This window comes from Balearica regulorum, chromosome 1 (genome assembly GCF_011004875.1).
Source record: "Balearica regulorum gibbericeps isolate bBalReg1 chromosome 1, bBalReg1.pri, whole genome shotgun sequence".
In the NCBI taxonomy this organism is placed as follows: Eukaryota; Metazoa; Chordata; class Aves; order Gruiformes; family Gruidae; genus Balearica; species Balearica regulorum.
The window spans coordinates 174,990,631-175,010,195 of record NC_046184.1 but is presented as its reverse complement, the minus strand read 5'-3'; the positions used below and the strand labels follow the sequence as shown (position 1 = coordinate 175,010,195).

The following is a 19,565-nucleotide window of genomic DNA, read 5'->3' as shown; positions in this document are numbered from 1 at the left end:
TTCGTTCCTATAATGAATGAAAAAAATACTAGCATTTTAAATTACAAGGGAACTCTCTTTCTGTGACAAGTGCTAATGCTGGCCCAGGCAAATTGTTTTTCAATTCATAATTCAAACTAGTTCCCCTAACTGACTGCAAACTTCCATCTTGAGCATATCTTCATAGATGCATTTAAGTACTGCGGTGACAAGCCAACCTTTCCCATTCCCTCTCAGTGGTAACATAATTTCAGATAGGTACTTCAAAATTATTATTCTACCCTCCCAGGAAAAACTCAATTAGCCTTAGGGCCAGGTGGTTTGAATTTGGCACCACTCTGTGTCTTTGCCAATAGAGATTCCTCGGAAAAAACAGCATGTCATGACAGACTGTGTCCTGGATGCACCCCACTACAGAAATCCCAGACCATATGGAAGCAGCATGCTTTCCCAGAGAGAACTTAGCACTGTGGTCCATCATCAAAAAGTAAGCAACAGAAAAGAGAATGGCTAAATTAAACCACAGAGCAGTCTTAACCAGTGACTCTGGGATCAAGTGACTACCTAGGAGTCAGAAGCAATGATCTGTGCAAAATATCTGAAGTGTAAAATTTTCTTGCTTGGAAGTGTGATTTTGTTGAGACAGAGGAAATGAAAAATGTTACTTCATGGTTGCTTTTTCTCTCTCTTTTTTTTTCTTCTTTCCTAGCTTTCCACTTACGCTGTTTATTTGCAATAGCAATATATTAATGGCGTTGTACAAGTCACTTGCAGGACCTCCCCTGGAACAGTGTTTAGGATGCTGGTTACCCATGCTCAAGGTGAATTTAAACTGGAATAATTTCAGAAAAGACTACTACTATAATACAAGGAATAGAGTCCACCACATGAAAATAAAATTTATTGATATGCTTATCATAGAAAAGCCACTGATTATTCCTTGTATATACATTAAATAGTAAAAAGAGACACAGACCAGCTCTGTTTTCTGTTGCAGGAACTCAGTTCTGGTATAGCCTTCCAAGATGATAGATGTATTAAAATGATCTTTAAGATGGTATTTGTGGTATGATAGCCTGCAAATGCAGATTTTAAAGCCCATCTAGTCCTATTCCTAATGCTATGCCATTTCAGTAGGGAGAGAGGCAAGAACTGAGTATATCCTGAATATATTTACTGAATATCTGGTCTAGTAAAATAGACTTGGCTATAAAGTTAATTTTAGCCGGAAAATCTAAGAGTGACAGGTTTTGCAAGAATACAAAAAAAACCTATGGGGAAACCTTACTTGTTAATTCCTAAAATTAGGACTCTTTTATGCACTGAATGTTTAAGATCAAACTCTGGAACTATTGCCCATTTGGAACTGGAACAGAACTGATTTTTGCAAGTTTTAATAGTGTTTTAGCATTTCAATATTTTAGCATTGGGAACCAGATTGCTTAGGATGGCATAGTTACTGCAGTGATAGTAACTGTGATTGTCATAACAAATTTGATGATAAGGTTGAAAATGGAACTGATCCTCCAGTCAGTTGTACGACTTTTATGATGCTTCCAATATTTCCAGTGAAGCCAAGGAGTCTGATCCAACCACAATATTTTTATGTTCAATTCATCAATGTGCAAACATACTGTTCTCTCTTCAATGGCTAAGAGTGTATATCTTTGAGTCAGAGTGTAAAGCGAAAAATGAAAGCAAATTATTGCTGCTTTTTATTTTATGTTTGTATTCAATATAGCTTGATTACTTGAAAGGACTTGTAGCCAGCATATTGCAGTATGAAACAATATCATGAAAAATACATGTCTTTTAATGCAAGGGTTGCACCGACCGTTTGTCACAGGCAAAATCTGCAGAATCAACAAAGAGACTAAATAAACAAGTCAAAACTTGAATTATCTAATATAGCATTGTGTATTTTTAACAATCTCTATTCTAATTTCATGCACATAAACCAGCACTGTAAATTTTTTGGTCCTGACTTCATAACACTTTGTTTCCAAGGCCAGCTGTAGCACTTTGTGATCCATCCTTTCTAACGTCCATGACAAAACACACTATTATGCTGCTTTTCCTAAGCTATTAGAGGCTGCATCACTTTTAAAAAATAAAGCTGACAAGAATATAATAGAAAAAATGTTCCTTTAACCATTATTGATACACCCTTTGTGTTTCTCAACTAGGAAAAACAAAATGACATCACATTATCATTATATATGCCGCTGTCTCCCAGGATGTCCTTCAGGTGTTATGGAACCTTACAATGACCAAAATACTTCCTGTGAAAGGTTGAAAAGCTAAAGATTTCTTTTTAAAGCTAGCAGCCTAGTCTATAGAATAGATTTTCCTCTTTACAAGCCAGCTGGCAGTTCACTGGAAGAATACTTATTACAGAGATATGCTGACAGCAAATTTTAGCTATAGATGGAACGTGATGCTGATTCCTTCCAAATGTGTTAATTTTAGTTCCACTTCCTTTATACTTACTTTTCTTAGTTGATTTATTTGTTTTCTTTTTTTTTCTTTCATAGGAACTTGAGATACTAATAGACATGGCTCAAGTTCCAAATCGAATCCATGGGAAAGCTGAATGCTTGAATTATGCAAAGCCTAAATTGTTTTATGTTATCATTCTTAATTATATCAATATAAAAATAACCACTGCTAGAAAATGCTATTTTTAGAATTAAAATAGATTTGGCATAGTAATTGGTTGCTTTGATGGTTTACAATAAGTCATTTATATGAATATTACAGACATATTAAGAATTTGTTTATCTTAAAATAAAATACTATAAATATTTCCTATTTCTGAAGGACATAAAAATGTTTTCTTTTTTTTTTTTGTTCATTACACTGGCAAAGAGAAAAAGGACAAAAAGTAAAATCTTTGGCCACTTTAAAATTAAACCATCAGATCCTCAGCTAGTTTAAATTAATACAGCTTTATTGATGACAAGGGTATATATTTTTTCTTATTTCTTTTGCCTTTTTTTTTTTTTTTAATTGACGTAAGAGTAATAGAGCAATTGAGTTGGAATGTATTTTAGGAAGGTGGTTGCCGCCTTAACTCTTAACACTGTTCAAAGTGCTGCCTGCCTGATACAATCTCACTGCACAGTTTTCTTTACATTTTAAATCTAACTGCCTGTTGGCCTCTTGAATATATTAAGTGAATGTTGAACTCTCAATCTTTTTAACAGGACTTCTGACCCCACAGTTAGTTTAGGATTATAAAAGAGAGACCGTCACCTATTACACCAAAATGCTGCCACTAGGTAATATACCACTTCTGATCTAACAAAGAATAATTGAGGTAAGTCAGTCTATTAAATTTTTCTCATATGAAAATCCAGGCAGGCTGCCTTTACAGAAAATTATGGCTATCAAGTATTTCCTTACTAAATCCCATAAAATATTTTTCCATCTATTTCCCTGTACTAGATTTGAAACTAACTATAATTACTTGATAATAGTTGTAAATTGCTGTATCTTGCATTGCCTCTCTTTGCCACTTTTTAATGCCTGGGATTCTGATCAGTCACCAAAGAAAATAAAAAAGCCAAAGTTAATAACATAACTGAATTTCTATTGTGCCTTTCATCCAAGATACAGAACACTTTACAAATATTAATTAATTTTCACAACACCCTTGTGAGATACCAAAGCATCGGTGCTGCCATCAAGAAATCAGTAGATAAAGACTGCATAAAGATTTGGTTCTGGCTTAAGGCAGTGGTTCAAAATGCACTGAAGCATGCAAAATGAGCTATTCCTTTACCATAGATTTCAATAGCAAAACATCAGACCTAAAGCATATAAGCAACCCAAACAAATGCTACCATTTTAATTGTGAAATTGATATTATTCACTTGATTCTTTGTGTGCTGCAAAATGTGAAATGAGCAAAGACAGTAACTCCTTAGCATATATTGCTTGTGACCGTGTCACATGTTACATCTATCCTTTGCAATTAGACTATCTTGGAGTAAAATTACAACCCCAGCTATAAAACCGATTTATGGTACAGAAAAAAGAAATATCAATAAACAAGAACAAAAAAAAGCAACAACAACAAAAAAATATTACTTTCTCACCTCCAGAAACTGAATTCAGCATTTTTGGAATGTGTCTGAGTTTACTAAATTTCTTTGTAATGGTCTACAGCAGGGTACTCTAGTTATGCTCCTTCCATAGACAAAGGAGAAATATAGACACCTACTTCATGAAGTGATGAACTGTACTGTAGACGTTTCTCTCCACTCCCTCCACAGAGGGTCGAAGGTGACAAGCACAGGTGTAGATGTCTACCTTGTAGACTTCTACGCTTCGCCAGGTTAATTCCAGCCCATGTCTTGTTTGCAAGCAAAACTACATTTAAATGGAGAAACATTTACTAGTTGGCCATTACAGATGAGTAATGATATAGTGATAGAGCAATACAGATACAGTAATATAATGCAACTATATGAGTAGTACGATCACATTTTCCCTTCTAGAGTTCTGTGATACTTCATCTACCTCTTTTTCCACCTCTCAATTTATGTCCACTTTTGTTCTTATTTCACAGTTTTTGGAATGCTTCTTTAGACTCTTGTTTCATGCCTTGTGGCTCACATGGTAGCATCCAATTGAAAGAAATGCTGCAAAGCTTCAGGATTAATGCAGAATTCAAGTTATCCTTTCTACATTTGAGGGTCACACTTCATGCAACTTTCAGAACTGTACAGTATGGAAACATTACTGAATTACACCAAGCAGAAAAGGAATTGTCAGGTGTGGATATTTTTCCAGAAGTGATGCACAATTACTCATTGCCACCATCAGTAGTTACAAGAACTAACTGAAATGCAGCTGCTCGTGGTGTGTTTGCTGTCACAAGTGATGTTGGAATTCTGAGGCAAGCAAAACAGAAAATACACAACAGATGAGATTCATCACAGTAACTTCAGACACCTGCACTGTAGATAGCTGTGTCTGTGCCAGTTTTGTAGGCTCCCTTTATAATCAGTGAAGAAACTTGGAAGGTATGACTCATTTTCCTCAAAGGTAGAGATGTACCTATTACTCTTTATTGACTTTAACAGGAGTCCAGCCAAATAGCTCAGATAAAGACATCTACCCCAGAAATGTGTGAAGTGAAACACATCCCTCCCACTGATATTGTTTAGGTATTTTATGGATAATTACATTGCCTCAGCAGCTATTCCACAAGTTCCACACCTTCATAATACACAGCAATATCTATACTGCCATTGTGATATCAGCAAAGTTCCACTATATCTTATCGGTTGAAAAAATAATAGGATAAAGTAGTAAGGAATATATGACTCTGTATACAATCTCGATAGCTTAAACCTCCTGTTTCTTTTATACAATGAGTGCTGTATCTTAAAGCACTCTTAAACAGCTCCTACTTTTCTATCTCTGAAAGGCTGGCTTTCTAAGGTATTGCATGTCTAAAATGAATTCAAACACATTAACGTGTTTATAAACTCCTTGTGCAAGGATTTAAGCATACGCAGGCGTATTGAAAATGAGTACAAATCCCATCGTGCTGTTTCATTGTGCAAATATAGTTTCTTTGTATTCTAAATCCCCAATCATTTCCCTATTTCGAGTATACTTTCATTATTCCAATAATATTGTACTTATCCTTGAAAAAAATGAAACTCCATTTCACAAATCTTACTATGCACAGTGTTAATGTTCTATGAAGAAGCTATTTTATTTTAACCATACTTCGCCATTCTTTCTCCAAAGATATTATTTCCAACATTATTAAGTAGCTGATACATTACCTTGGGATTCTAGGTGGTCCCCTTTTTAAGTAATAGCCTTCACCTTTGTCCCCGAAAAACTAATCATCGTCCTCTTACACCTATTCTTTTTACAGAAACAGCCTTCTGCAGAGTACTTAATTTCTTTTCACGTCCTCACACTTCCATATTCAAAAATTTTACAAAACTTTAATATTGATTTTTATTTTTTTTCACTGCATATTCTCATTCTTGATGTCTAGTTATTTTGGATACTGTCTCAAAATTGCTGATCGCCGCAAACTGTCATTTAACTAGGTCCTCTGCCACTACCGTCCTTTATAACTGTTACTGTCATCAGTCTTACTCCAGGTTCAATCATTAAATGTCAGGCAGTAACACATAAACTGGTTTTCCTCAACTGTTAGTCTAGTAGAGTATAAACTAACGTCATATCATGTACAAACTCCTGCAGTATTTTAAATTTTAACAATGTTAGTCTCTTTTTCTATACATAATATTTGCTCTGTAAAAGCTGTTATGTATCAGAGGTTGATAATAATAATAAAAAAAAGTTTACCTTGTCATCTCTATTGGTATTTTTTTTTAAAAAATTATCATCAATTAAAATGAAATTGAAGTAATTTTAAACCCCTTGAAAACTTTTGGTAGAGTGAATAGGGTTTCTCAAATTTTAAATGTTGCTGTAGTCAAAATGACACAGAATGTGCAATAATGTGTTTGTTTTTCAGATACTGTAGGTCTGAAGAGATTTTTTTGTATACTTCAATTATAAAAACATTTAAAACATACAAACTTGTGCAATTTTTATTTTAATGAAGATGAGAAGTTCATTAACGAAGATAAATATTTCATTAGATGTTAAATAAAACAAAGAGATTTTTTGGCTTCTCTCAGCACAAAATTCCTTTGAAAGATTAATTAATACATGCAAATTATGCAAATTAGACCCATGCAAATATTTTATGAAGACAATTAAGGGAACCATTAATTACTGCTTTTTTTGCTTCAGTGAGATTCATTCATTTAATTTTAATTTCACTTTAACTGTTTTGATGTATAATCTTGCAGCTAAGAACTTTATCTTTCCTAGTGGGTCACTTAAACTTATAAATTTCATCAAGTGAGCAGCAACAGAAATCTGTAAAGATATTCTCTGGGCTATGTTTAGTATCAAGAGAAATTTTTGACACAATACACTCCTAGAAACTGCAAAACTGGAAGGGAATGTGAGCTCATTCTTGGACAAGGTTCAACTGCTGGAAAAGCAATTAATTTGCTTTGGCTGTGCTAATATAGGGGAATTAGAAAGTGTGACACAAGACAAATAGAAATAATTAGTTCTCCAAAATGATGTTCTCATTAATATGGTTTGAACAGTAGAAATAAAAAACATTATTGTGGCATGTCTGCATTCTGTCCCTAGCCACAGGAGGTAGAAAAATGCAAGATACGGCATTTTTTCACCTTTGTAGTTTGTATGGCAGTGGTGTATTTATTTTTATTTTTTATTCTAGGTTTTAAGAAAAGCAAATTGAGGACCTGATCCTGTTATCTAAAACCTCCTGCATTTGCATAAAGCATGAGGGATCCCTAGGTTTCTAGACTGTTTTCTTCCTGTGAAAATATGAAGCTATAAATATAACTGACTAGGCTTTTCATAACAATACACTCTAGTTCCTAAATTGAAATTTTGATCTTAATATTGTTCATTTAAATCATATTTTATGATATGCAATACACGAGGAATAATATGTTGATTCTCTAGTTTAAGTTACTGTGGCAAAAGATTGCTCTATCAAAAGAGTTTATGATGTCCTCTCTAAATCTGATAACATAACCTGTTTTCTTTTTCCATAATGTGAATACACATGCATACATTTGACGAAGTATATAGAGGTAGATTTTCAGTTGCTCTCATTCTTAACATTTATACTAGTACAAATCAAGTTTTCTACAAGCAGTGAAAATCACTAGCTGGTACTACTCACAAAAACAGGCTGCTAGAAGGCTGTTAAGAACATCTGCTCAATTACGCTCTAAATTTCTTAGCTTGTTGCAGAATTAAAGGTAATGTAACATTATGTGGCCTCCTCAAATTATTAAACATTCCCCCCCGCCCCGTAGGTGATAGGACTTTGAGCTGTTTACCAAGTTCCAACTGAAGGCACCTCCTTTCGAAAGTTTTGCTGTGTACATACCTTCTATCTGGAATTGGATATTAAAGTGCAATGTTTTGATTTAATTTATCTGTTCTTTCAGTTAGGTGGCAAATCTACAGCATCTGGCAGAAATTGAGATTTTCTTAGATTTTCTTTTTAAATACAAGGGGAGAAAAAATGTGGCCATGCCTAACTTGACATTTTTGGATAGATGATTACTACCATTAAGGAAATTCTCAAGTGCAATTACCACAGAGGTTTAGCAAAAATATCCAAGAAAATTTCTAGAACTCACATTGTAATAATTCTGTATAAACATAATCCTGTCTCCAGGGAACTTGTTGATAAGAGAAAATGTAATGAAGGACTTCAACTTGAAGCTAAATCCTATGAAATTTTCCTATTCTTTGACTAGTCATTTATTCTTTAACAACATCGATATAATACTTCCATGTTCCTAATTTGGTAAGAATGTGTCAGTTAAACACATGGATGAATGACCACATGGATGAATGACCACAGCAAAATGCTCCTCGACCATCAATTCTGTTGCTAGTCAGCTTTTTTTGCAAATTGCTATTAAATGTGGCTGTCTTTAATGATTTCTTTCTAGCCAAATCTTAGAACTAGCACCTCATACCCTACCTCCTAGACTTTTCTAGATTAGCCTTTGATAAAAGGTTTTTGGTATTTAAATACTGTTGTCCCTTTGTTAGGATCTTGTTCTCCATCCACATGGCTAATTTCTTTCTCAGTTTGATCTTTTTGGCTTCTCCTTCAACTTTCTGTTTTAGTTTCTCAGGGCTGCGATCTTCCTCCCTTTGTCTCCCTCTCCGTGCTTTGTATCCCAGTAGTCTAATCCACAAACAGAAATTCAGCCACCACATCCATGTTGACAATTGACATAGCCCTTGGTACTCCAGGTCTATTCTCTTTTGTCTGACCTAAAACCTCAGCCTGCTTTTCTGATCCTCTGTGTGAATGTTTAGCTGCTATGACAATCTCAGGATGGGAAAACAGAGCCGTTAATCGTTCACCCCTTCAGATTCCTCCTCCTCTTCCCCACTACTACTCCTCTTAGTCACTATGAAACACTCTTTTCATCTTGTCTGTCAGTTCAAAAAATCAAGGTATCTTGTTTTTCTGTTACTTCTGACTCTTCCTTACAACATAGTGTCTAAATTTCTTCTCATAAAGTCTCTGCCCCTTGTTTTCCCATCCCTCTCTCTAGCTGTAAATTCATACGCTGTTTCTCCTCATATCTTACCTACTAAAGCTTACTTCTGTCTGAGTTGTTGTATAAACAAATTCATATACCAAAAATATTTTCCTAGTCTCCTTCTTTGAATTGTCACTCCTTTTTAATTCCTTCACTGGCTCTTCCCTTTTAACAACTGGAAACACAGTACTTGAAAGGTTTTGCCTTACCCTTCACCTTGTGTGGTACTCCTCATCAAAATGCTTCAAATTGGAGTGATGCTTTCAAATAAGCATCCTCAGAGGCTTTTTCCCCTATTGTTCTCCACAGTTAAGACTCTCATGTAATGCTCACAAGCCTAAATCACTACAGTCCTTCAGGCTTGAAATCTGGATTTGTAGGTGACTCTGACAGCAAGACCTGAGATCAGGAATGGTACCTGAATCGGGAATGTGATCAGCAATATGGGTTCGTGAACACATATAACTTCCCACGTAAATCGAAGAAGTCATTTAACAGCACGGTCACTAACATCTCATAGTGACGAGTAGGAAAGTATAGCAGGTATTGAGCCTGTCTGTATACCGGGAACCTGGAGAAAGAAATTCAATGGAGCTTTGGGGTTAGGAAGCTGGCCGAACCTACATAAATGAAATAATCCATTTCCCCATTGCTTTAGTTTCAAACCTTTTAAGTGTCATTATGCAAGGTATTTTAACCAAACTGGTTATGTTTATGTAGAAGTAACAGAATCAGGAGTTTATTTCAGGTCTTTTGTACAAAAGCTGAACACATAGGGTCAACTTGATATGCGAGGGGTAATCATATCAAATCAAGTAATAATCAGATAATGCTAGGCAACATATGTTATTGTATTTTCAAAGCCGTGTCTAACAAAGAAAAGACCTGAGAAGACTTACACCAGGTGCACTTTGTCATCACCCTGATATTCACAGAGGTTAGCCATCAGTCTGAGCAAGTGCCGAGCGAGCACAGATGTGTTACATGTATTCTGTTAGCATGAAGTTTTGGGACATAAATCCTACCACCCATATTCAAGTGGGTAAATTCCATCTAGTTTTACATATGTCTATACAATGAGAGAGCTTGAAGGAACAAATAAAAGGGAAGGCAAAACCACGAAGGACAGAATGAAAATTTTAGCTCTTACAAGATTTAAGTTCAGTTCCTGATCTGCCACAGATTTCTGACATGTCCATGATCAAGCTCCTTAGCCCCTCTATGATATAAAGATAACTGCTTTGTTCTGCATCACAGGAGTATTTCCTGATGTGAACATTAAATCCATTAAAGATTACAAAGATGTTCAGATATTACAATTATAACATTTCTACTAGCTTCCCAGTTACTCCTGACATAGCTCAAAATAATTTATCTGAGACAGACCACAAGGCTGCAAACTGGAATCAGTAGAATAAATAAACAAACAAATAAATACATGTCTGTTTACTAAAACTTACATTCATGCAGAAACATTATAATAGATGAAGTATCTTCTGAAAATAAATAACAGCAATTTAAGAGACTATTTTTGAACTAGCTAATTTTGGTAGATTTAGGAAATAAGTGTTTTCTCATGAATAATCTGTCCTTTAACAGTTTCTCAGAACTATTATGTACAAATATGCTTTGCTTCAGCTTGATGCCTGATTTTGTTTTCTGTTTGGATATCCATATTTACACTAGCAATTGAAAAGAATTATATACTCTTGGTAAATGAATTCTGTTCAATGTCTGCTAAAGACCAACTTCTTTAGCTATTTCTTCATACGATTACTCTTGCAAACTTCACAGTGAAATTAATATTTTATTTAAAAAAAAAAAAACTGAAAAAAAGAAAGCAGCTATGGAAAGATTTTAATACTGAATGTAGAGATAGAAGGCAAAGAACAGAGAAAGTACAAGAATACTCTTAAGGCATAGTAACAAAGTTCTGGGCTGGCATATCCAGGGCCAGCTCTCTGCTTGGCCAAAGGGCTGCTATCTGAGTCACATATGGTAAAAATATCAGATCTTTTTGAAAGTCAGCGAGTTTGGGCTTCTTTTTAAGAAAAATCAAAACCCAATTTTTTCCACAACTCACATTTTCATCTCTCAGTCAAATGCTACACAATATAAAAACTAGTCCACAGATAACAGGAGAGCAAGATCTAGAGGAATTATCCCATGAATATGTGTTTCCAGTAAACATGTTAAAAGAAGAGTGGCATAGGCCTTCCCTTTGGAATTAATGTTGTAATAAATACATTTCAATTAAAAATAAATAATAAGCTATACATTTCCATTTACTATAACCCAAATCAAAAATGTAATATGTTTAAAGGTTTTCTAAATGAACAAAAGGGGTTTGATTCAACACCTGTAGTTGCGTCCAGCTGCTGCTCCAGAAAGGCCTGGATCTTCCATAGGCATGATTAACCCCATGCAGATGTCTCAGATGCCCTGGAGCATCTCAAATGGCACTAGTCATCTCCTTGTGAACAACCAAATAACTTTTTAAATAGTGTAAGAATGAATGTTAAGGTAAGAATATCTTAACTTCTCTCTGAAAATTTCTTCAGTTTGAGATTGAAATGCAGGGATGAGACGGGAAATTGATGATGACCTTCCTTGGCAGATCAGTTCACATGGTTTGCTAAAAATTTTTCTTTTCTTCTTCGATGCAGGCGGTGGCTCACAGTCAAAAAGGGCCACTGAAGAGGATGGCTACTGTTAATATTTAATGTTTTAAACCTGACTGAATTTGACGTTCAAGATTTGAAATCTTAATCTGGATTTGATGTTTCTTTACCGAAGAAACATCTACTATCAAGCCGTACTACCTTTCAGGAAGGAGACATGGATCTCCTTGTCTAATAGATTTTCTCCTTTGTGTGCTAAGTAGATAAAGTAACTTACCAGCTACTAGTTTGTACTAGTAGTTCTCTAAAGCACAGTACTTTTAGCAGAACTGAAAATTATTACTGTTATTTTGGCATAAGAGTTGTCTCCCTCATACATCACATGAGAAGTCGCAACAAGGGAAGTGCAACTATTAGAAAAATCTCAAAACCATTAAATATTTTGAGGTCTGTTGAAAGTGAAGTCTTAATGATTTCATAGAAGAATGCAACACTAATATTGACAGATGAAGTTCCTTTATAAGGGGATAATACACAAACATCAGGCCTTTTTTAATCTCCATGGTAGTTTAAAACCCAAATGCCAAGAAACAATCATCTTCTTTATGGCACACATGGCAGCTGACATCATGCCACTTTCCAGCACTTGTCTAAGAAGTAGGAAAGGAAAAGTAGGAAAAGAAGTAGGCTGAAGGAAAAAAAAAAAGAAAGAGAAAAAGGGCCAGCCCTCTACACAGTGTAGCGGCAAACACTGATAAACAGCTTACGGTTAGCAGATCTAGCTCCTCAACCAACCTAAAGAGGCAGCTAGAAATCCACTTTGTTTATATCTGTTTCAGGGTAGGCTATAGAAACACCGTTTCACTGAATGATTGTTGCTGTTTTGTCATGGTTTAAAAAAAAAAAAAAAAAGTCTTTTTGTTCTTTCTCTAGAAGGGAAAAAGTGATTTGTTTTTCAGCTGAGATGATGCTAGAAATGTGTGTTTTACCAGCCTGTTCAGGTTTCAGTTACCTTCTGAGGGAGAAGACGAAAGGAAGAGAGTACTTATGGGAAACATAAATAGGCAGGATGGTGGCTTGTGGTGCCCATTTCTCCCAGGTGGCAAGACAACTGCGGAGACCTGGAAGTCTGTTAGGTAAAAATTCATCCATCCTAACGTTCTCTCTTTGAATAATATGGACGTGGAGGAAGGAGGGAGTAAAAGATGAATGAAAATGAAACAATGCAAAAAAATTCTATATAAAGTCTTAATAGCCTTTTTGGTGCACAGTGTGTTTTATTTAATATTCTCATTGTCCTGAATTTTCCCACTTGACTCTGTTAATGCTTAGTCACTAGTTTTACACATAGTTGCTTTAAAAGTGCACTAAAGTACCATGTTGGAAGAAAGCCTCTGATTGATTAATCATTTATCTCAGTAGAACAGCCATGAACATATTTGATTTCCAGCAGCTTCACATATATACAGCTATAAAATGAGATGTAAATTGCAATAGATATTAGTTTCAAAGAAAATGTGAAAAAGTTTATGTAAGAGTATAACTGTTGAATGAGGGGGCTCTATAAGAATGCTTTGCAACATATATGTAACTGTTTATTAAGTCTACGCCCTTCCTTTGCTTTTTGGGTGATAGATAACTAAGATTATGTACCTTAAAGTTTAAAGGTGTAGCTAACAATGACCTATGAACACTATGAAACAATTGTCTATTTATAGGTTACTGCCTGCAATCAATACCACCTTCTGTTTAAGTTAATCAATGTTGTCTTTAATTGATTAGCTTGGGTTGAAAACCTGCCAAAGTGCTGGATGGCAGGGGGATAGGGAACGTACTTATTGCTGTTTGGTTTCTCTACATTGAAAGATCATTTCAGTATTTATTCATGGTCAAGGAAATGTGAAGGAAAATAAATCTTTATTGTATGTTTCCTCACTGAGTATTCAGATTTCAGCAGTAATATACAGACAAACTAGCAAGAGAAGTCATAAATGTCTAATGTACAATCTAGGTTTAAAATCTGAACTATACTGCATTGTCTGCCAAGCCAAAAAAATCAGTAAAATGAATGTCTTTAAAACCTGTGAGCTGGTAAAGCTCTAAGGCTTATTCTTCTTAGGGGAAATAAAATAAAATATTTAAATTAATGTACATGGAGAGAGGCCATCTCTTTCGAAAATGTATAAAAATTAGAGCACCTATTTTCAGAGATATACCTCCTGCAACAGTAATGAAATTCAAGGTGGTGCACACAGATTAATGTTGTTATTTATTATTATGTATATAATTTCACTGAAGTGCATAGCACTGTACAGATGAATAATAAGTGCATGACCCTGACATTAATACAAGGTGTTACACACTGCAGTGAAAAAGCAGCTGAAGTTTAAGGCACTAATCAGAAGGAAAATGAAGCATTATAAGTATGTGCTACTGCAAATAGGAATAATGTTTAACCAGCAAATATTTTAGGAAGACTGAGCAAAAATAAAATAGAATCAGGTGGACTATCGAAAGGGAGTTAGTAAAGCAGCTCCACTAAATGTCACCGAGGGTTAGACACTAAACTTCTTACAGTTTCCTCCCTTTAACACCACCACTAGATCTGAAAATATTTTTTTGAGCATAAGAAAGACAAAAGAGAAGAGCAGTGCAGAAAACACACTATCCTTCAGCTTCTAAAATTGAGCAGCGCGCGTGCATACGTTTTCACCAATGCATCAATTTGTTTGACAAACTCTGGCACGCAGAGAGGGATCAATAACGAGACAGCAGACATCACTCCCTAGTGGGTCACTACAACAGCTTTGCTCCACTCTTGTCTTTTTCACACGTTTCTGGTAGCTCAGATCACTACTCTTACCTAGAGGTGCCAGAATAACCCTAAGGAGGGCAGTCACATTACAGAGACAGTCCTGTCTTACGTCTGCGGTTAACCAAAGCTGTACAGACTCAAATCAGTTCTCTTACTGAACTTCAGAAATCTTAAGAATGGAAAACTTAAGGAAGAAACCTGATAATCAGACAGGAAAAAAGATAAAATGGAAAATCTATCTGTCGGATTGCTGAAAGTCACACTCTCACAAGACATGGTGTTTCACAAACATACACAGACCTTCTTAGTTTGGTAACTCCTAAGCTGAAAAAAAGACTTTCTTGACAAATTAAATGGAAATTCTTTTTTTTTTTTTTTTTTTTTTTAAATCTGGCCTAATGGAATAACTTGCTAAGTGGCCTAAAAATCACAGAAAAGTTCATCTCCATAAACAAGGCCATCCACTGTTTTGTCATTGCTGCTTCACAGAACCTTTTCATATTTCTGTGGGTCTAGAATAGTCAGCTGTTTGTTTCCATAAACAGCCTAGCTAAGTAGCAGATGTTTCCTTGGGCAGTTATTCAATATATCTAGGAAAAAAAATCCCTTTGCCTTCCAGGCTTCTGACAGCTTTGTTTCCAGCTCCTGACTTCTTTTCCCTGCTGAAATGTTCAACCTTTATAGCAGGCCTGCACAACAGGTGGGCCGTGGGTCTCTTGCAGCTTGAAAAACCATTTGTTTGGCCCATCAGCTGCTGAGAAGCATCATGTACTGTTTGATTTGCCCAGCTGCCAAGAGGCAGCAACAAGATGTCCAGCAGAAAATGCATATCTCCTAGCTTGTCACTGATCCCTCAGAATGCGTGTATCTCCTAGTCAGCCACCTGGTCAACCAGCAGACACGTAGCGCCAGATCACACTCGCACATTCCCTCCCAGGTCAAAGAAGTGGCATAATAAGAAAGATTTGGGATATTCCGAAATAATATTTGGCAGGGGGGGAGGTGGAAACAGAGGTGGAAGGAAAGTGGGAAAGCAACAATACAAGGGAAGCTGAAACGGCATTGAAATGGGTCGGCAGAGAACAAGGAATGTCACATGGGAAAGTGAAAATGTATTTTCATTCTGAAAATGACCTGATAAATCCATTTGAGAATCCTGGCTCTGTACTAAACCCCAAGTACCCTTCTGCTAGAAGTCACACGCAATAATAAATGAGTAACAACAAATCCATAGTACTTACTAAGCAGCAATAAAAATGGAATAACTGATGAGCAAGTGTCAGTTGAATAAAAACGCAGAATTTACAAGTTGATATATATATATTTAACGTTTCTAAGATGTTTTAATGAGAAAAAAAGGCAAGAAAAAAACTTGGTAAAATGTATAAAGAATCAGGTGCTTTTCTTTTCTGGGCTTTAATCAATTAATACTGTAGAGAATATATGACCATTGGTTTACATGGCATTATACAGATGGATGACCTCGTCTTTGAGGAGCTATGGGAGCAAATGGAATTGCTTTTGATTAAGAGGAAGGGGGACACAGAGAGGAACAGACAGAAATGCAAAGATAGGAGATAGAAGCCCTGAGAGAAAGATGCAATTATTGAAGGAGCTCTACAGAAGGATAATGGATAAAAGAAATGGACTTGATGCTGGTCATCATAGTTGATATCATGGGCAAAATAAATGAAGGAAAGACTAAAAAAAAAAAAAGACATTTTAGTTAAATGTGCTGCAGAGAGAACTGATGTACCCAGAAAAGAAATAGATGTCCTGTCATTTGAGGATATTAAAAACTATTTTTAAAAAAGTCATTAGTTAATTTGAGAGTAGTCTTGCAATGGAAAATGTGCTATCTCTGATTAGCAGCCAACAGTAATCTTCTCTAAGTAAGTCTACAAATACAAACTCATACAAAACCTAAGATTTAGAGAAATTAAGACAAGAAGTCTAATACAGCTGGAATTGGAAACAAAGACAGAAAATGTGACTGGGGGGCGGGGCTGAGACTGGTTAAAACACATAGATAGAAACACAGAAACCAGCGCACTGGAAGACACTGAAAGGGAGCTAGTAATAAGAGATGGTTGGCCGACAGTAACTGAAACTGAGGTTGGGGAACCAAGGGATTAGAGAAGAACAGGACTCAGTGGTTGAGAATAGAAGGAAAGATGGGGGACAAAACACAGACAGGGCAAGAAAGTCAGGTAAAGTAATCTGAAGTCTCTTAGAGGGAGAAACCTTGACAAGTAACTGGGTATGCGGCATATAGATAGAGTATTATGAGCCAAGATCTGGACATGTCTGGATCTTGATTAACAAGGATATTAGGTGTAAGAAGTTAAAATTAGAGGCTCGAATTATGACTGGATATAAATAGAAACTTGTATTGAAAGGTGAGACAAAAAAAGAGGCAAGAAAGAGATTATAAAATTTGGAAATGGATATTAGGACTGATACAAAAGCCAGAGATGAGGAAGAAACAAGAATAAGAAAGCTTAATGGAGACACTGTTAAAAGTGATACAGGTTGCAAGAAAAATGAAAACAAGATTCTGTGCCCAAGAGTGTGAAATGTATCCCAAGATTATATCCATCTCAACAAGTATCTGTAAAACCCCCACGGCAAAATGGTCATTCCTTAGACCACAGTGCTCATAAGGTATTACAGTTTATCAGTTACTTTGTTAGCTTTATCACTGTGAATCTACAGATTCAAGTCCATAAGGCTGTCAGATGTCATCTCACAGTGAAACTTCTGGCTTTGTAGTTTACATGTTAAAAAGAAAACCCTAGGAAATGGCTACCTAGGACATTATTCAAACGGTGAAGCAAAACACTCAACTGTTAGGAAATGCCAAAATTAAGATTTAACATATGAAAGAAATTGAGATAATCATTCATACCTCTTCTGTAAAGCATGATGTCTAATGATGAAAGTATTATGTATAAACCAGGTATTATATAAAGCATGAGAACACACATTGAGCACTGAAGATAAAGAAAATATTGGATAGATATCCATTTATTCAACTACATCCTTGTCCCCTGCACTGAATGAGACAGGGTACAGTGAAAAATACAGTATCTAATCATATAATTAAAGATTATATCATGATGCATACAAAAGGCAGTTGAACAAAGGTGCGGAAGACAACCTTAATTCTACCATTTCCTAATTTTGGAATGCTTGACTCTACAGCCTTGATAATGGCCTTTTCCAATAAAGTTTTTGATCTCATATAAGAAATATCATCACACATTTCCACATGCTTTTGTCCAAGATTTATACATCAGAAAGGGAATGGTGGGCACAAGATTCACAGAACGACCAAAAGTTCCTTTTCATTGTGGAAGTCCTTCAGATAGCTATCTTTCACACACAAATAGAGCCAGAAAGAATCAAGGACTATCGTTTGCTGAGTTTATTACACTGATTTTGCTTGTTGAAAAACAGATTAAACAAGTTTCAAACCAACACAGAAAACCATTTAGGTTAGGTTTTGAGGCAAATGACTGAAGCTGTCTCTAAGCAATTTTTATTAATGTGGAGGGCAGCTGCAGGGCTGCTTTCCCCTAGTACTTAGGCAGCAAAATGCACACACTAGGTTCTTGCTATGGGCAAAGTTAAATCATAATTTCTTTCTCCCTCTTCCCTAGTAGCCGTCAAAGGCCTTACAAGTAACTTCATACAGGACCAGGCAGTCAGTGTGCTGAGTTGCAGTTGCTTTCTTTTACTATTCCTGGATCTGCTCAACATCTCCATTTCCTGCCTTGTCCTTTCTGGGAGGGAAAAAGACAGATGGCTCTGGAAGCTTTTATGTGCATGGTAGCCGAGTGGCTCTTCTTACATCAGGAAAGCACAGTCTGAAGCCACTTAGCATTACACTTAACTGCACTATTAATATGAGCCTACAGAAGAGATGGAGAACTAGAAAAAGGCAAGAAGAAACAGTGGGTGGGAAAGGGCTTAGAAAGCATAAGTTCATTTTGCTAAGGGACAGGGAGAGTAAGATAACAGGCTCATTTGGAGAAAGGCTGATAATGTGCTAGAAGGAAATAAAAAAATATTTGCAGCAGAATAAGGAATTGAGGTATGAAATTTTGATTGACAGACAAAAGGAACAAAATTTCCGCTAGAGCAGTATGCGTAGTTAAGGAAAAACTGACTGAAAGAGTGCAGTAGGACAGGAAAACTTTGAAGACGGGTAAAGTGCAAAGGGTCTCTTGGAATGCAAACAGACATTTGGGGAAAAAAATTATAAGCTTGAGAGTTCATGGGAACTGTACAGGGTGAGAAGACTGTTAGGAGAAAATGATGGAGCTGATTTCAGAAGCAGCTGGAATGATGGCATGGAGAAGTTGGGAATTAATTGGAAGAAAGTAGAAAAGGTACAGGCTCAGGCAGTTTCTAGAAAATAGGAAAGAATAAAAGAAGACCAAAAAAAAATAGCAGCCTGTCAGCGAGAAAATTTGGTTAAGCTTCCTGTTCTTATAAGGATAGCTTTGGGAAAAAAGCATAAAACAATTTGGGAGTGATTTGGGAAAAGATATGACAGGGATATCATAGGAGCAGAATGGTCAATGGGGAAGACAGTGCAGAACAAAAACATTTTTAGAGGAGTTTAAATAATGCATACACGGAGTGGTGTTTAAATGGAATGAAGATGAATGTACAGGACTTGAGAGGGAAACTACTGGGAGACAGAAAATTGGGAATGTGGTACTTATAGAGGAAAAGAAAAATTAATAACGTAGGCAGACAAATACATGGTAAGTGACCAGATGAGGAAGAAAAAGTCAATGGAAATAAGAAAGTAAGAACGGTAGTAAATGTCATTGTTCTAGTGCTTAGTAAGAGGTCTGGTAACAAAACAGTATATAAAAGTCAAACATTATCTTGTATGGTACCTTTTTGTGTGGGATGAGGGGGTCTTGGGAAACCGGATTGGGAGCTAGGCATAGGCATCTAGTGAACCTACAA

The 19,565-nt window shown here is 35.9% G+C and overlaps 1 protein-coding gene across 8 annotated transcripts in view; it reads right to left on the bottom strand.

Annotated features, from left to right (window-relative positions):
* DACH1 (dachshund family transcription factor 1) overlaps window positions 1–19,565 on the bottom strand; it is a 368,257-nt gene that overhangs the window by 12,837 nt on the left and 335,855 nt on the right. For 4 of the 8 annotated variants that reach the window (XM_075741717.1, XM_075741718.1, XM_075741722.1 and 1 more), the window contains one exon: window positions 19,493–19,559. The exons of the other annotated variants lie outside the window; for them this stretch is intronic. In XM_075741717.1, the coding sequence (XP_075597832.1) occupies window positions 19,537–19,559 (23 nt within the window). In that variant the 3' untranslated portion in view covers window positions 19,493–19,536. The remainder of the gene's footprint in view (window positions 1–19,492; window positions 19,560–19,565) is intronic. 8 annotated transcript variants of the gene reach the window in all.